Source organism: Toxotes jaculatrix, chromosome 17, assembly GCF_017976425.1.
Source record: "Toxotes jaculatrix isolate fToxJac2 chromosome 17, fToxJac2.pri, whole genome shotgun sequence".
In the NCBI taxonomy this organism is placed as follows: domain Eukaryota; kingdom Metazoa; phylum Chordata; class Actinopteri; family Toxotidae; genus Toxotes; species Toxotes jaculatrix.
In genome coordinates this window covers 6,980,273-6,998,171 of record NC_054410.1, presented here as the reverse complement: position 1 = coordinate 6,998,171, position 17,899 = coordinate 6,980,273, and the positions used below count along the sequence as shown (strand labels likewise).

The following is a 17,899-nucleotide window of genomic DNA, read 5'->3' as shown; positions in this document are numbered from 1 at the left end:
CCTGTTACACCATAACTGTGAACTGTGCTCATTAAGCACAGTATTAGAAAAAAAAATGTATATGAAAAGTTGTAGAGACTTTTCACATAAAACCACAAATGTCAGGCTGATGGTGGTGCTTCAGGAGAAGTCAGGGAATTATCAAAGTTACCAGGACTCATTATTTGGGAACTATGAATGTACAGGTTTTCATGGAAGTTTAATCAATACTTGTTGACATATAGCCATGTTGCTAGTATCACTAATAAGTAAAGGAATATGTGGGATGGTTTATTTATTTATTTAATTTTTTGGCCTTATTATTGTCACTGACCTGTTTTCTGTTTTTTTGGGGGGGTTTTTTAACATTCAATCTGTATAGCAACCATTAGCATATGATTTTATCCAGCACTAGAGAAAATAGTGGCATCCACTTGATACAGAAAGAAGTGTAAATGTATCAGAAAACAGCTTTAATACTCAAATCCATTCATAGTAGATCAGTGCTTCTCTTTGAGGCTGCAGGGCAGGACATCACGATGATTGTCACGCCACTTATTCGTTCAAGACACTGCACAAAGAGGAAATTCAGCCATGAGTGCCGTAAACAAAAAAGAAGCTTCATTCATTATACTGAACATCTAAAAATCTCCGTCTTGTGGCATTTTATTTTTTGATGCTTATATTTTTTGATAAAAGATCAGTTTAGAGTCATGTATCCAACGCTGCTGTCACTTCCTGGGGATGACAGTTCAGCAGTTGATTGTTTGACCTACAGGCAAAACAGCTCAGACCACTCTCAATAGAAGGCATTCACACATGAGATCACAACATTTAATCTGCATCTGTTGTGCTGGTCCAAATGCTTTGTGCTCTGAATGCACCACGTAATCCGCATTTGCTCTGTCATGCAGGACGTTCTGTTTGCCGGTCTTAAAAACAGAATTAATATCCTGTGAGAGGTTTAAGTGTGATCGATTAATTGGTCCCTGCTGGAGTAAATACACACCAAATGGCTCTTAATCCCTGTCATATTGGGCCGCTGAGGGACTACCACTGCAGCTGGATTTGATCATGTCCCCACAGCTCCAGTCCAGAAGAAGTCCTTTGCTCTCCCAGCAATCTGTCCTTCTCCAATCCTGTGTCCTCAGACAGCTGCTCATATTACCAAGCAAACCCCTCACATTTGGGTTAACTTCTGTCCATCAAGTCATCCCAGTCCTGGACACCTCTGTCCACGCCTCCCTCTCTTTAGCCCACCAGGAAGGCCCCGAAGTAGCTCGCCCTCCCGTCCATTTCCATGGTGCTGGCATTGCTAACTGTGATGAAGAGGCGGTCAGCGGGCTGTAGAAAGGCAGTACCAGCCTGATGCAGGGAGAAGAGACCAGGCTCCTGACCCCGAGGCCAGCAGGCACTCCGGGATGATTTCATTAGCAGGATGGGCACCGTGTAGGAACTCATCTGTGGGCCACACCACAAAAACAGCAAGATCAAAACTTTCATAAGCAAATCATTACATCATATATTATATTAGCATGTACCACTGATTTCTAAGAATTATATCCCTCTGATACTGTCTGAAATTTACAGCTTAATTTCTTATTTTTGGTGGATTCATGGACACGCTGACATTTGCAGTTTGAGAGCTGACTTGCATTCACAAGCTGTGTCTTATCAGTTACCCACAGTAAACTGACTTGTGAGGCCTTACCAATCAAAAGCCACTGACATGCATCCTCCCTGTGGTAGGGAACACAAGGAAACACTTCCCCCTCACTGCTCTTGAATGTAGCTCTTGCTGGTTCACTAGCTCCTCCTTTCCAATCAGTCTGAGCCAGGGATATTCAAGACACCTGTTAGCTTTGTGTGTCTTGCTGCTGCCATGTGCCATGATTGTAGGTCTCCTCATTCACACTGCAGAGGTATGTAACCCAACACTTTGTTTGCTTTAGGAAGAAGCTGCCTTATGATGGGATTGCTAACTCTGGGTGCTGCTTTCGTGTCTTTGCCAGGGTATTCCAGTGAGGCATGTTTGTTGTAAACTTTTTGTTGTTTTGTTTTGTTGTAAACTTTTTGTTTGTTGTAAACTGCCCACGCGGGAAGCAGGGTCTGAGACAACTGTTCAGTTGTCTTGCTGTACAGATTGAGGATAATGCTAATTATACTGTGTTACTTTGTGGGTCCCCACCTTTTTGTAGATATACTGTACAAGCTGTGCTCCTTCCTCCTCCTTTGTTTCTCCCATGTCCCCCTTTGCCTCCCCTTCCGTCTCCCCCGTGGATGGCAGTCTGAAGTAGGTTTGTGCGTAGATGTGATAGAGGCCCGCTCTGGGCACCAGCAGCTCCCCTCCCCTCAGCTCCATGTTCTGCAGGAAGGACAGACCTCTCTCGCCCTCCCACGCTCTGACACGCTCCCCGAGGTACCCCCTGCTGCTCCGCGAGCCTGCAACAGCACATAAACAAGCAGAATGCACATATGCAGAGGGGTTAAGGCCGTGCACTATGATGCAAGATCATTTCAGATTGAAGGGTGGAGTGTTTAACACAATCACTGCTTTTCAAATTGGAAACAAATGTTACTGAAACTCTGTAAATAATGCTTACAGATGTGCCCACAGACAAGCAGCTGCCCAACGACTGCTTCCCTAAACTCAGCTTTGGGGTGTTGGTAAGAAATGTTGTGTATTTTCTTTCTGCCATATTTTTCTTTTCTTTTTTTTTTTTCTTTTTCTTTTTTTTTGGAAGTTCAGTGACGACAGCCACGCATTAAAAAGCACCACAAGTGACAGCTGAGATTCATCAACAGGCCTTTTTAGATTTATATTTGAAATATATTTCTTTTGGACAATAAGACTATCAGAGAGCAAATTATGCTGTTACCGCACTGAGCCCCTATACTCTGCCACCAATTTCAGTGTGGACTGTCTCATTTTATCAAAAGGAAAAACATGTACCATCAGAAAAATGTTGATGATGCTATTTCCAGTGGCTTTAAAGAGAATAAATCCTAAAGTATTTGACTGGCTTGACTAAATCAAAATAAACAAAACCTCACTGATAAATGTCAAAAATTTTGGAAGTTCTAAAAAAGAAAACCCTAAAATGATTAAACATGCATTTTACGTTGAAAAAATAGTTTCCTCTTAAATAAAATGAAGTAATTCTTAACACAAGCTAAAGATGTTTTTGTTTCAGTGGTTTGTCATTACAATCTGACATCACTGTTGATTACAGGTGCAACAGAGAAGGCAGTGAAAAACCACTTGAGTTGCTCTTCACAAAATAACAAAGGTACTTTTTCCTTCCTAATGGAAATGTGCATTTAAAAAATTTGGCAAAATCTAAAAAATTTATTCAGGTAATTTTTTTTTATGTTCATTTACTGGAGCAAAGAGTAATTAAGACACTGACTCATCCAAAAGAAAACTACAGGTTGCTCCAGGTTGAGCAATAGCAGCTGCACATCTGCAGGTCCTGACAGACATGTAGGTAGAAAGATGTTACTGAGTCTTGAAAGGAAGCCTTGAAGCACATTCCTCACCTCTGGCCCTGGAGCGGTACAGGTGAGCCAATACAGGGCTCGTTTCACCTAGTCCATACACAGCACCTGTGACTTAGAAATCTGCTCACTTGTTAGTTAGTATCATAAGACTCACAATTCCCGTCACAGATGTCACTTGGATGCTCTCCAGGACCATCTTACCTTAGAAAAAGAAATGACTGTAGATATTTTGCATTCTACATTTTACTTCTATACTACTTTAATGACCCTTACCTTCTGTTGCTGGAGTCTCTGTGGAGGAGGCGACACCCGTCACATGGGCAGCAACTTTTGGAAGAGGGACCCCAGGGTTAGGCCCCAGGATAGGCAGCACTCCCGTCAGCTTATCTGTGAAAACACAAGCAGATAAGAAACACACAAACTGGACATTTTCAGTGGGGGGAAAAAAGTCATGCTTAAGCCCATTAGCAGTAATTGCCAATCAATGAAGGCATTGTTCTTACTTCTCATAGCAGAGGATATCTCTTTCTGGAATCTGTCAGCCATCGTCTGAAACAAAAACACCCAGAGAGACAGAAAGAAAAAGAGAGAGTAAACGGGCTGGCAAGTTAATGTATCTTGTCCTCTACAGTTATTATGACTTTTAGGTATTTTTAAATCTAGATACCAACATTCAGTAATCTACCCGGGACCTTGTCACACTATTAATCTTCCACTCCTAGCTTTGGGTCAACAAATACATCATCTGCTGATGTGAAATAGCAGTATTCCCCAATGACTGAGTCAGAAGTAATGTGGAATTGCAATTATGCAGTTTTTCCATTTCCAGTCAGAGATGTTTGAGTAACTGCATGAAATGTAGAAACAAATTGCAAGTCTAATTTATGAGTGTGACACAAACTTGTGGTGAGAGCATCCCTGCTGGTGTGTTTACAAAAATATTTTTTTAAAAAATAGTAAAGAACAAGTGGACCTTGCACCCAACCTTGGTTTATTTTCTCTTGCACACAGAATTATGAAAATTTAACTTAAAAATAAATCAAAACCTTCTCTATGTGGTAGTGGAGCTGTTGCGTGACTTGCCAGCAGGGGTCGCTCTTCTTGTCCTCAGCTGCTGAATCTTTAAATCCTAAGTGCAGATTTGCATTTATCAGACAGGACACGCTACTCCTAGAGAAACTCTCCTCCATCTGTTAATTTGAAAAGATGCAAAACAATATTATTTTCTGGATAAAGATTTTTTTTTTAAATAAAATCTCAGACAAAAAGTGTAAATGTCCATTTCGTCCCAGAGCTGAAGGTAAAAGTTTCATTTCATCCAAAATCCAGAAATTTACTGTTTATGAAACAGCCTCACAGATATTTGCAAGTATTTGGCATTGTGTATTAAAAATTGACTTTTAATTGATGATCAAACACACACACCCACACACAAATAAGCAACAGGAAACCACAAGTTTTACTTTATAATCTTCTAAGCGCAGCTGCAGGGCAACAGCTACAAATCACTGTAAAGCATAGTATCATGTGGCTTTTGGTTTTTACAATAAGGTTGCAACATATAATTTATAGTAAAAGCAAAATTATTATTAAACATGTTTCATTGCAATACAATTAATGTATTTATATGTAATTAACTGAAGTGGTCACAGGTGAGCACGAGGTGAGGTGGGTGTTTAACTGCGATCCTCAGCCAATCAGAGCTCAGAACAAGATCCCTTAGCTTTATAAAGAGGTTTTAGCAGCTTTTACAGCTTTTCATAGTGTCTGCTCAAATCTGAAATATGTTGCTAAAGGGTGTCACAACCCCTCGTCTCGTTTCCTCCCATTGTTTTCTAAACTCCACTCACCCAATTTTCTCCTCTGTCTTTGTCCAGTGTTAGAAGCAGAAGTTCCTGCATGATTCATGTAGCGTTTTTAAACTTTTTATAACAAAATACACTTGGAATATTGTTCCTGCACTGTGGTGGAAAGTAACTAAGTATATTTACTCAAATACTGTATTAAGTACAGTTTTGGGGTTACTTTTAATTTACTTAACTAATTCTAAATCTGTATACTTCTATTCTACTACTCCATACTAATTGTACTTTCCCTTCAACTACATTCATCTAAGGATAGAACCAGCAAATAAATAATGATGTATTAGTATAGGTTAAGCTACCCAGCAGCATATAAAGTAGTTTAAATGAGCCCAGCCCTTGCCAGCAGCAACATTAAAGTGATGCTCATACATTGATACATCCATAATTATAATCCGTAACAATAACATAAATCTGAAATGAGCCATTCTGCATAATCAGGACTTTCACTTTTGGTGCTAATTTTAATTGCATGACTTGTGCTTGTGAGTATTTCTCCACTGTGTTTAACTGAACACTTGTTGCACCACTGGCCCCTGTAGTATTTTACCTCCATAGGAACAGAGTGCAGGTCTGTAATTACTTAAGAGATGTGATAACGCTATTTTAAGGTGAATTTCATCTGATATGATGTTAAAACGCTGTTACAATATCGTGTCTGTGGTACAAGTTCTTGATATTATTTTAAATGTCCCTTTAAATGTACTGTCAAATCATGTCATTAGTGTGGTATCACCCTAAAATTAATGGTAGATCACTATGGAAATGTTGTGTTGTGTGCTATAACTGCCCTGTCCCCAGTTAGATGGCAGTCAGTCTGATGCACCCACTGTCTTTCAGACCTGGGGGCAAGACAAACGCACAAACTCACCGAGCTCAGGACTTTGTTGAAGTACATGAAACTGACGGCGACCGCGATGGTCTGGAGGAGGACTGCTGCGAGTATGATGAGTCCCAGACACTGGAGAGAGACAGAAATGGCCATATCACAGCGTGAGAAAGGCACCGAGAAAAAGTCCCGAAGAGCAAGAAAACACTTCCCAGCACGTAGGACAAGTCAGATCAAGCTCTGCTGCATTTCTGCTCTGGAGGGAGAAAGACGGAAAGAGAGAGAGAGGGGGAAACAGAGCAGCAGTTTGTAGGTGGAGCAGAGAGGAGGTATGGAGGATTACAACAGCCTCAAGATGTCACTGTTATTAGATAGAAATGAGCAGGGAGGTTAATGCCGCTAATGCAACTTCAGGATGCTTCAGGGGCTGTCGGAAAAATGGAAACTTTAAGGTTATTTCTCACCCTCCACTTTTGATACCAACTGTGTACCATTGACAAGATGGCGCAGAATTTACCTTAACTCTATGGCAGGCACACTTAAAGGTACATTTTATTGGCCGTTCTGGAGCTTTCAGTCAAATCAAAGGATCATCATCAGCTGGTGGAGTTTGCCCAGTTGTAGCCTAGGTGTTCGAATTTCTTGTCCATGTTGGCTCACTCACAATCAAATAGTGCTTTTAGTATAATACTTATAGACAGTAGACTTTATACACACGAAAAAAGAAACTATTAAGTCTGGATATATGTGTGTATATACACAAATACAACTTGTTTTTGTGTTTGCTGAGTAGACAGGAACTTTGAGAAGGGAGCAGTTTTCTGTTCTTTGTAGTAAAACAGAACTTTTCAATTTGAACTTTTAATGGGTAAAGTCCTGTAGTTACTGTATGTGTAGCAGATGGTAATAGGCGCAACAGTCTTTCAGTCTTTGAAATCGTTTACTCCTTTCTGCAGTTCAAAGTAGCTTTGTGCCATTTAAATCCCAATTTCCCAGCATCAGCCACAATTTGTTATGGGGTCTATTTAGTTATTGCTTCCAGCCAGGAGCACTTCAATGCGTTACAAATCGTTTTTATGACTTCCAGTTCCAAATTTGGAGGCGCTGAAGGGAGCATAAGATAACTGTGTTGGCTGAATGGGGGAATTTAAGAAGAGCAAGGAAAACTGTAGTCTCTGGAAAGAATCAGTGCTAAAAGCTGAAGTGGTTTATTAAGATAATTGACTTTTTGTCTGTAATTTAACTCCATTTTCACTCTGTTAATCTTTTCATTTTCACAATTTTGCCTTCTTAAGTTCTTAAGAAGGCAAAATCCACATTGTCATATGGCCAAGAGCACTTGAATGCACAGTGACTTGAATGTATGGCAGTCAAAATCAGATATAGGATCTTGAATGGGACACCTGAACGCAGCATCACTGCTTGAGAGTTTGGATATCAGCGTGGTGCAGGGAGCATTTTATCAGCACCTAAAAGTAAGAAAAGTAAGATAAAAAAAGGTCTTTTTTCCTTCTGTTTCCTGCCATTGTGAAGTGATCTGAGAGAAGGCTTCCCGATCAGTGCCAAATGACCCGCCATTGTTAGTGCTCCAGTGTAGCCCTAAGTACTACTTGTCACAGGGGAGTCATTCAATCTGCAGAACTTGAGTGATTCCTGGTACTTCCTGTACTTTCATTCCTTCACCTTTAACCCCAGCTCCATTGTCAGTGTGAGGAAGTGAGAGTGGAGTTGAAGGAGTTCACAGGTCCTGGATGTTCATGACCCTCCCAACAATCAGTACCTGTGTTTTAAAATTGTAAGATTTAATCATGGTAGCACGTATGCAGCCAGTGTTCTCACAGTCAGTCACACGCACCATAAATTCAACAGCAGGTTCACAGCGTCACGTATGAGGCTTCAAATCATTCGGAAAATGTAGTCGTAAGTGCGAGCCCCACATCTGAGCAAAAGAAGTCTTTGCTTTGATTCCCTCAGTGATTAAAATCTCATGATGCGGAAGAGAAGGTGATAAGAGGTTCCTGCGTTCACTTGAGTCAATTCCCAGGCTTGTCAGGGGGAGGAAGGGGAGAAGGTGAGTGATATATTAAGACCGTCTGGCCTCGGGCAGGAAAGATGACACCCTGAGATAAATGCCTGTCTACAATCCCATGGGGGAGAGAGAGAGAGAGAGAGAGAGAGAGGAGAGAGAGAGAGAGAGATAGAGAGGAGAGAGAGAGAGAGAGAGAGAGAGAGAGAGAGAGAGAGAGAGAGAGAGAGAGAGAGAGAGAGAGAGAGAGAGAGAGAGAGAGAGAGAGAGAGAGAGAGAGAGAGAGAGAGAGAGAGAGAGAGAGAGACCATGTGTAGAAATGTGTGTGTAGAGTTATTGTCTAAGTGTAAATGTGGAAATCACAATTATTTTCCACTTTGTTTGAACTTTTTCTTAAATCTCTTTTCACCTGTGTTATTTCTTCTGATAGTTCCAATCAGCTGGTGACCTTTGACCTCTCTCAGACACGCCCACATGCAGCAGGCCCTGGCTGGTGTCAATCCTCTTGCCTTTCAAATTTAAACGAATAGTTTGACATTTTGGGAAATGCGCTTATTCTCTTTGTTGCCCAGAGTTAGATGAGACGATTGTTACCATGATGCCTGGAGCCAGTTATCTTTGCTTAACAAAATCCACCTACCACCACCTCTAAAGCTTGGCTGATTTTTCATTTATTACATTTATTTATTCTGCATTCTATTTCAGTTTTGGCTATGGCTATGGGAAGAAAGAACAGAAAACAGTGAGGCTGATACATGCATGTTTCCTGTGAATCCCCCCTGCCTGTGAAGACTGTTTCAGTCCAGCACCAGAATGGCAGACTCAACCCACAACCAACGACCACTAATACATAGCAAGGTAATCACAGACTGTAAATACACTGAATGGCTGTTGCTGAAAAATTGCTGATCATAAATAGGATTAAAATTCTGAAACCTTGAAACAGGAAAATAACCTTTGGTTAACACTAAAAGCATCAAAAACATATGTGTGGAACACATGTCACTGTGAAACATATTATATACGGTGATTTAAAAAGTAAAGTATTTTCCAAACCCTGAATCTGAAATCAGTTACAAGAACAATTGGAAACAGGAAAGCACGAGGACTGTTGCTTCTCTGGAAACGAAGCCAGTTTCCCCCTGAAGCAAAGAGCCTGAATAATACCCAGAAGACACATAATGGATTAAAAGGACGGATCACGCTCCATCCACCTTCCCCTGCCCTCCACTCCTCTTTTCTGTCCCCTGGGGCTTCTCCTCCCAGCGTTCCTCTCTGTAAAGTCATGGAATCTCCCTAATTTCCCATCTGCGTGCTACAGCTGCTCATTGTCTCCTTTATAAAACAAAGACTAGTGCCGAAAAATGCTACAGCAGCACAGTGCACACACACAGTTGCCAGTGACTTAGCCTGTCAGTGGAAGGGTGTTTCTCTGGAAACTACAGTACATGAACATGGGAGCATAGAAAACAGCCACCACAGACAGTTTAATATTTAACTCGAAATCCTTCATTTTTATCATTATTTTGAACATTGTTCAAGAGGCACACAATAAAATCTAAAAGTACAGTCTGATTTTAGATTGAGAGTTAGGGTTAGACTAAGTTAGAATCAGGTATGCTTGTAAGTTGTTGTGGACTTGTCATACAGACATAAGGGACCTGTGAGTTTTTTATTTCTACATGTTTTATTATCGCATTATCGTTACGGATGTATCAATGCATAAGTAGCATGTTTCTGTTGTATCTGGTTGCGGTGGAGCTAATGTTGACCACTTTAGTTTCTTTCCACCACTGGAATCACATAAATATAAATACTAATGTGCTTTGCATTAGGAACACAGAGACTCCATGCTGTTATCAGACCACTGGAGGGCACTGTTGTATTGATTATTGATGTTGCTGGATTTAGTGACTCAGGAATGCACTCTTGATGCCCCTGAGGTGAGAAAGCAAAAACGTGTCTGAACAGTCGGAGCATGACAATTACTGAAAGCTGATGCAGTTTTGAGAGCCTTTGTGTTCTCTGGTAATAGCAAAGTAATTATGATGTGTCATCAAAACCACAGTGTTTTTCAGTCCCTTCTGCAATATTAACATGTTTATTTAATAAATGGTTGTGTGTTTAAGTCAGACCTCATGGAGTTAGCTTCCCACTTGTGAAAACATTTGTGATTAGCGGAAGAGGAAAACCAAATTGCAATTCACAAGTATTGTTGTGCAGTAATACATAAGCCTCCAAATTTGGAGCCGCTAAAAGTGGCATAAGATAAATCTGTAGGCTGGATGATTATACTGAGTATTAAATCAATACAATCTTTTTACATTTATTTTCCCAAATGTCTAAATTGTCCACAGACAGTGAAGTAGTGAATAACAGGCATTGTCCAACACAACTACAAACAATGTGTAGTTGTTGTTGTTTTTTTTCTGAGGCCCACGTTTTTATCATATCTGACAGAAGTCCTTGAATATTCAGTATGTCTGTTATGTGTGACAGACATACAGAAAACCACAAACCAATGGTGCATCGACAGTGTCTGTGGAGGTGGAATTGTGGTTTGTTAATGAACTACTACATAGAAAAATCTGTTTCATAAGTTTGACTTTGTGTTTTTATTGACATCCTTCACTAAATGACAACAGTCGGAAGAACCAAGACAAGTGAAAGGAAAATTCTCAGTTTGAATGATTGTTGCACCTCAGATGTTGTGCATGTTACGTTTTCCACCGTGTCTGGAGTGATTTCATACATGCAGACATCTGACAAAGACCTTTGACAGCTCTATAGCCATTGCCAATCCAGTAGAACCCATATGGGGGGAATGATATACCCCTGCTTTGTGGAACTGCTACTGACAGGTGAATTCAGTGATGTTCCATCGTTATCCCTGTTCAGGCATTTGAATCACAAAACATTTCATTCGTCATAGCCTACGAGAATGTTCAGATAACTAGAGTATCCTGTACCTTACACAATGGAAATAATAGATGGAATAAAACTGAAGGAAATAGTGCATTTTCCTTGAGATTGTAAAGTGCCAGCATCGTTTTTTCCAGGGAAGACATCACTTTATTGTAGTGCAGGGAGAGCAAGATGGGTGTTTACTACAGCAGGGTGAGTTGTCAGACACACAAAATGTTAAATGCTGTCCACAAGAAAGGTAACGAATAACCTAATATTTGTGGAGAGGATTCATTTAAAAGAATTTAAAAATGTTATCTGTCCTGTGTTTGATACGAACATTGTTCTTTCTTACCACAAAAAGAGAACCAACCATTACTAACGTGAGCCTTGATCAAGGGTTTATGATACTTTTATTCTAAAATTTAAGTTCATTGACAACTCTGCGTTTGTAGTGTGGATATGAATGAGTGTGGAACGAGCTTATGAATTTGTCCTTCAGTGGAAAGCTTGTGGCTGTGATGTCGAGTGTCTTTATGAATCTATTATGTATTCTTGTTAGCTGGTCACAGTGTTAGCCATGTTAATGTTACTTTATTTGTCCTTCTCTGCTGACAATAGACTGTAAACTGCTGAAGGTGGTGTGTGTGTGTGTGAATGTATATGCATTTGCATGAGGGCCCTGAGCTTAGATTTTGTATTTTTACACAGAGCATGTGTACAAGCCCTTAAGCAAGTCTATAATTCTCAAAGCAAGGGCTAGTGCAATTGTATCAGTGACGCGCACACATGCACGCACCCATTACTCATTTGCACACAGTGACATATACACTGTTACAAGTTATTCTGCAGCCAGTTGAGGTAACTTCTGACTGCCCTCTTCCCTACGTCAAAGTCCATTGGCCAGACTGTAAAGCTGAAGCATCCGTGGAAGCCGTCCTCATAGTGGTCGCTGGTTACCGAGACTCCTGCGTCCTGTAAGCGCCGAGCATACATGAGCCCATCATCCCTCAACACGTCATACTCACATGTTAGGATGTATGCTCGAGGGCATTTAGCTAAAACCTCTGGTCCTGCCAGCAGTGGTGACGCCCGCACATCCAGCAGCCCTGGCACCTCCTTCACAAGCCCCTGTGAACCTTTTTCCGCGACGAGAGGTTTGTAGTTCTTCTTGTGCTTTGGGGCTAGGAGCATGGTCCAGTCCACTCGTGCCCTCACCTCTGGGGTGATGGTTGAGTGATGTAAGCTGTGGTTGTTCGCTAGAAACTGGGGCTGCAGGGAGAGGTCGACACCGAGGTACTGCAGCCAAAAACGAACCATCATGGGCCGGTAGAGGATGGGTATATCTTGGTTCTGCAAGTAGGAGGGCGTATTGAAGTCCAGAATCTGGAGGGCTGGGTAGATCAAAGCCTGGATGCTGAACTTCACACTCGCAGTGTCATCTATGGCAATCTGGAGAAAATACAGACACACGAGGCCTTCCACTTTAATCCCTTGCATCATATTTACATCGTGACACACATTTCTACAGGAGGTGGCTTCTGTTTACCTCCTGAGCGACTGCAGCGGCCAGATTTCCTCCGGCACTGTCTCCTGCCACGGCCACACGCTCGGGGTCGATTGCATACTTGGCCAGAACCTCTGGAGTCAAAAAGTGTTTGGCAGCAGCAAGGCAGTCCAAATATGGCACTGGAAACTGCACCTCTGGATACAGACGATACCTACACAGACAATGGTTACAAATAATAATGTACTTGCAGTGTAGTAGTACTTCGGAGCATGTGATTGTAAACACGTTCTATAGTTGAAGGGTAACTGCACCTATTTTCCACATGACGATCAGTTTACTTTTCGCAAGGAGTACTACTCAACCTGTCAAACCACCAGTAATATCTCATGTGGCTTTGAAGAAAGTTTTCTAAAGTCTGACTTAATGTTCAAATATGTTTCTCTATTTCTCAGAGTGTAGCACTGTTACAGCAGTCAGTCTCTTTCTCTGTGAGCAGAGGAAATGTTGAAACAGCAGATCGGTGTTGCAGGACGAGGCACACTTACTCAACAGAGACCACAACGGTGTTGAGCTCATCCGAAACCATGCGGTTGATGGCATCATACGACCCCTTCTCTGAGGGACAGCGAAGGATGGAGGAGAGTGGAAAAGTCAAATGAACAAAGGTAATGTGCTGCTGAACCATTGATTTATTTGAAAAGTTACTGGAAAGCACAAACACCTGCACACACACACACAGACACGCACAGACACACACACAAGAAAAATGGACTACGCAAACTCCTCTTGTTGAGTCCGGACAAATCAGTCCTCTTGGAAAAAATGTAACATATCACAAACAAGTTATCTGCAGGTTTTAAAGGACAAAACTTAACATTAACTTAATGCTGTGTTTATTGTTGCAATTGTAGCACATTTAAAATGCATAATTATGAAAAACAAAACCCTTAACCCTTGTTTTTTTTCTATCTGAATACTGGGTAAAAAGAAATATTTATGCATATTGTGTTACTGACATTATTGAAACAATCTGCACTTGTAGTGCAAACAACGTTGTAATTGTGTGGTGAAAAAGACTACGGTCTCAAATTCTGCAGTTCTCTGTAATGTCTGTACTCACTGGCACTGCCGAGCGCCCAGCCTCCCCCGTGCAAATACATCAACCCTCTCCTCAGATGGCCCTCCCCTCCAGCTGGGGGCTCATAAACTCGCACCGGGATACCGACAAAAGTGAGGTCGCTGACCTTCACTCCGGGCATGACCCCTCCACCAGACTCAGAACTTTCCAGCCCCGTCATCATGCCCTCAAAGCCGTCTGTGGACTTCCTGATAGACCTGATGTAATGGTCAAAGCCCAGCCAATCCTTCAGAGAGGCCTGGAGACAGAGAAGGAAGGAGAAAGTAAATCAAACTCCATCAGCTACACCTCAAGTGTAGCTTCTCTGGACAGAAAGGAAAGGTTTAAGGTATATTTAGGCAAAAGAGTGAAAACTGCTGGCGGAACAACAGAATTTGGGAAAAGACAAAATGCATTCATCTCTTGGCAGAAACTTGAGACACAACCGTCTAACCCAGTCACCTCTGCCCGCCTGCACTTTATCTGTGTCTGCCCTCTCCCCCAAAAACCTCTCAGACTGTCTCAACACTCATGTTCAACCAAGGCCAAAAGACACAGCTGCTTGGCACAGTGGGGGCTTAGACCCAGCCAGCTGATAGTTTCATCATAATATGAATTTTATCACTTTCTTCAGCTGAAAATTCTACTAATATGACAAGAAATTCCACTTTTGAATTTCCAACTTTCCCTCTCTCTTTATATCGATTCAAAAACCTCTACTCGGCTACTCGGGTTATCTGCTGACCCTGAGTACAGATCCAAGACCAGTGCTCCCTTTTCCCCCCGTTTCAAATCTGTGTACCTCATTGCGAGTAAATCATTGGAATAATTTTTATCTGGATTGTTGTGACACTAATATAAGCATAAACACTGATTTTTATGACTACATTGACAAAGCATTGGACTGCATTGGCTCGATGCCTGTGGATGTACCTTGGTATAACTTAACTGACTGCACTTTGAACGCATAAGTATTTCAATCTGAGTGCAAAGAGCATTTCATACTAACAAAAACTGATCCACAGCTGGTACTGTATTGTATACTTACTTCAACTGCTTATATCAGTGTTTTTTGTTTACACTATACAGTATTGTATTGTCAGTCCATATAGCAGTTCAGTCTGCTAACTGAATTTGATTTTTTTAAAAAGGCCTGAATTAGGATTATGCTTTGTTAACAAGTTACAGCAGTTTATTTAAATTTTTTTTTTTTTTTCAAAATGTTTGGTAAAGAAAGTCCCAGTATACAAAATACATGTACATAATATTAAATTACTTTTATTCAGCAGCCTCTCTCACACAGTGTGGCAATATGCAACTGATACCATTACTGTTTACCCATACAGCCACTTCCAAAATGTAGAACAAAGGTGAAGGTGAAGAATTCATTGTCCTCACATAAGGCCAGAATCAAAGTCCCTCCCTGATGACTGCTTTGCAACAGACTAGCACCGTGACAGTGTGAAAATTTCAAAATCAAACCACTGAGGAACTGAAAAAGCTCTTTCACAAAGTTTGTACGCTTCATCCTGCTGTTACTAATCAGCCAGAATCAATACAGCCATGAAAAGACATGCTGTCATCTGGTGAAGAGAAGCACTGCTGACAACACATGACTCACATTTATAATGGTACGATATTCAGGCCATGGTGGGCTTCAGATTCCTGATTTTACAGCTCTGCATATCACATGTGTGTACATTTCATATTATCTGCAACAAATTCAAATAAATACACATTGTAAGGTGCAGGTTGTGATATTATTATCTTTCTTAGCCTTGTCAACAAACACACTACTATATTCTAGCTGCACTTTTCAAGGTTAACATAAACTCAAGGTTTTAGTAGGAAGGGTTAAAGTCCAGGTTTGCACAGGTAAGGTGTGTTTATGTGCTGAGATTATGAGTTTCTGCGATCAATCACTGTCACACTATTTCACAGCTATTGGTAGTAATAGTTGTAGTAGACAACAACTCCTGTCAATAACACTTTTTAAAAAAAATTTGGCTAAAAATTAGCTTTTGTGCAGATTAGACCATGATCATAACTGCAGTTGCACACACAGAGCATCTCCCTGTTTTTGATGCAGTCCACCTTGCATGCACCAGAATTTAATCCCACTTAAACCATCTCCTCTTTTACCAGATGCATCGCTGCGCGGAACCCAGCATCCAGCATCATCAGCTTCCACGGCTCCTGGATGGCATCGGGCAGCGGGACGTAAACGTAATAAGCCACCGCCAGCGTGAGTAACACCGTAACGATAACTGGCTTCAGCCGCATCTTGGTATCTGACAGCTTAAGTGTGTCCAGGGACTCATGCAAGACCTGTGCTCACATCCACTCTGACACTTGCTGACTTAACTCTGCAGGTCTGAGGGAATCTGGGAGGGCCAACCAGACTCTGGCATTATCACTAGAAACGTTTGTATAAAGCTGATAGGCGTGGAATCAAACACTTCCTCTGACAAATTTCAAAATAAAACCTTCACAAATATGAGATTATTTTATTTTATTTTATTTTTATTTTATTTTATTTTATTTTATTTTATTTTATTTTATTTTATTTTATTTTATTTTATTTTATTTTACTAGATTGTTTTATTTAACTGACAGAAAGGTTTCCACCAAAACGCATTAGCTCTCGTGGAAAGTTTGGAAGATTACTAATTCAGCTTTTACCTATACAAGGAAATCTGTTGTGAATTGTGAATGAAAGTCTTTAGTCGTAGCACTTAAGATTCAGAGAAGATGGTTGTTATTTCTAATTTCAAAACTAGAAATAATCGGGGGCTTTTTTGTATGGTTGTGGTCTTTTTCAGCCTGAACGAAGTTTCACCAAACGAGTAGTTTCTTCTTTAGATTCACCCTTTTATTTTGGTTAGTAGTCGAGAACCTGCGAATGGGTATCTGGGAAATTGAGTTTTCTGTGACCGTTGACAGTAGGTCCGAAGTTGTATTACATATATGTGACCACAGCGAGGCACAATAGAGCTGCAGACTGCAGTCAGGAACCCACACATGAAATTTATCCATATTTCTGTCAGACAATGTAAAGTGAAGATGTGATCACTGAAGTGAGGTGACATGATATAGAGGAGAGGACACTGGCAATTTGGCAAAAATAACACTATCTTTTCTCTAATAATGGCTAATGAAACCAAAGTGAGTCCATTCCTTTTAAACACAGCATGTTAGTTAATGAATAAATATGATATATTTGTATAAATATATCACTATTATTTAATTATCAACTAAGCTGGTACATTTTGAACATCTAAACGTTTCAAATTCCTGTAAAGGCCAGTTACAATAATTATTGCAAATCATACAGTATTAAATACTGTTAGTTGAAACTTTATAAAAGTGCACACTTTTCACTGATTTGATTCCTTTCCATGTGAAGATATCAATATTGGACTGAAGTCTCACTGGAAGGCATTAATGATGCAAGTTGTTGGCAAGAGGTCAGACTCATCGCTGTTCACAGGTTATTGATCACTCTACAGTACTTTCAAATCTTACTTTTTGTCTCTCCATCTGTTTTTAGATTTTTAAAAGATCTTTTTCAAGCTAAAGTGTTGAGCTAAATCAACAGGGTTGAATATTTCCATTGGGCCAGCACACTAAGCAGAGCAGTCACTGAAAGATCAAAACCACTAAAAAATAATCAAAACTAACTTGGTAAATTTGTTGAGTGCAGTTAAATCAATGTCAGCAATGGCATTATATCAACAGATTTCTTTGTTTTTAAGATCATTCTTTTGGCCATTTTGCTATATTACAGTGCAAGACAGCTGAGAACTAAATAGAAAATGTGTGTTCCTAGAGAGAAATGGAGTCACTGCGCTGAAGCTGCCCTTCCAAATTTGAACCAGGGACGATGTGGCTGCACGGTATGCATCTTAGACCACTAAGGCCACAGTGACTCCCCATGACTGATTTTTAAGATTGGTCTGAATCCAGGTCACAGTCACAGAAAGGCAAAGAGCAGCACGGTGCAGTCAATAGTGCTGCAGCCTACAGCAAAGACAGAGCAAAGAGTCCCTGTATTACTGTCCCACTCTCTCTCTCTGTGCTATTTATCGTCCCTTTTCCTTCCCACGGTTTAACATTTAAATGGCCACTGTCTGTCCCTGGTGGCCCCTTGTGAGAATGTAAACAAACATCA

The 17,899-nt window shown here is 40.7% G+C and overlaps 2 protein-coding genes across 3 annotated transcripts; both read right to left on the bottom strand.

Moving 5' to 3' along the window:
* Nucleotides 1-453: 453 nt before the first annotated feature.
* Nucleotides 454-6,432, bottom strand: LOC121197282 (tumor necrosis factor ligand superfamily member 10-like). Of its 2 annotated transcripts, XM_041060828.1 has the most exons (6): nucleotides 6,214-6,432; nucleotides 4,527-4,670; nucleotides 3,984-4,029; nucleotides 3,754-3,867; nucleotides 2,168-2,421; nucleotides 454-1,440 (listed from the first exon to the last, which is right to left on the bottom strand). In XM_041060828.1, the coding sequence occupies exons 1-6, from the start codon at nucleotides 6,325-6,327 to the stop codon at nucleotides 1,231-1,233; spliced, it is 882 nt and encodes a 293-aa protein (XP_040916762.1). In that variant the 5' UTR covers nucleotides 6,328-6,432; the 3' UTR covers nucleotides 454-1,230. The 2 variants fall into 2 exon arrangements, with proteins under 2 accessions (XP_040916762.1, XP_040916763.1); XM_041060829.1 differs by lacking the exon at nucleotides 4,527-4,670.
* Nucleotides 6,433-10,793: 4,361 nt separating this feature from the next.
* nceh1a (neutral cholesterol ester hydrolase 1a) lies at nucleotides 10,794-16,117 on the bottom strand. The gene is made up of 5 exons (XM_041061251.1): nucleotides 15,871-16,117; nucleotides 13,732-13,987; nucleotides 13,157-13,226; nucleotides 12,651-12,822; nucleotides 10,794-12,553 (listed from the first exon to the last, which is right to left on the bottom strand). The coding sequence occupies exons 1-5, from the start codon at nucleotides 16,009-16,011 to the stop codon at nucleotides 11,936-11,938; spliced, it is 1,257 nt and encodes a 418-aa protein (XP_040917185.1). The 5' UTR covers nucleotides 16,012-16,117; the 3' UTR covers nucleotides 10,794-11,935.
* Between the last annotated feature and the right edge of the window lie 1,782 nt (nucleotides 16,118-17,899).

Coding starts and splice junctions, on each gene's coding strand:
- LOC121197282 (XM_041060828.1), bottom strand. CDS start 6,327: ATGGCCATTTCTGTCTCTCTCCAGTGTCTGGGACTCATCATACTCGCA. Junction 4,671..6,213: donor TCAACAAAGTCCTGAGCTCG/GTGAGTTTGTGC, acceptor TCAAATTAACAG/ATGGAGGAGAGTTTCTCTAG. Junction 3,868..3,983: donor GATATCCTCTGCTATGAGAA/GTAAGAACAATG, acceptor GTGTTTTCACAG/ATAAGCTGACGGGAGTGCTG.
- nceh1a (XM_041061251.1), bottom strand. CDS start 16,011: ATGCGGCTGAAGCCAGTTATCGTTACGGTGTTACTCACGCTGGCGGTG. Junction 12,823..13,156: donor ACCGTTGTGGTCTCTGTTGA/GTAAGTGTGCCT, acceptor TTGTCTGTGTAG/GTATCGTCTGTATCCAGAGG. Junction 12,554..12,650: donor CCGCTGCAGTCGCTCAGGAG/GTAAACAGAAGC, acceptor TATTTTCTCCAG/ATTGCCATAGATGACACTGC.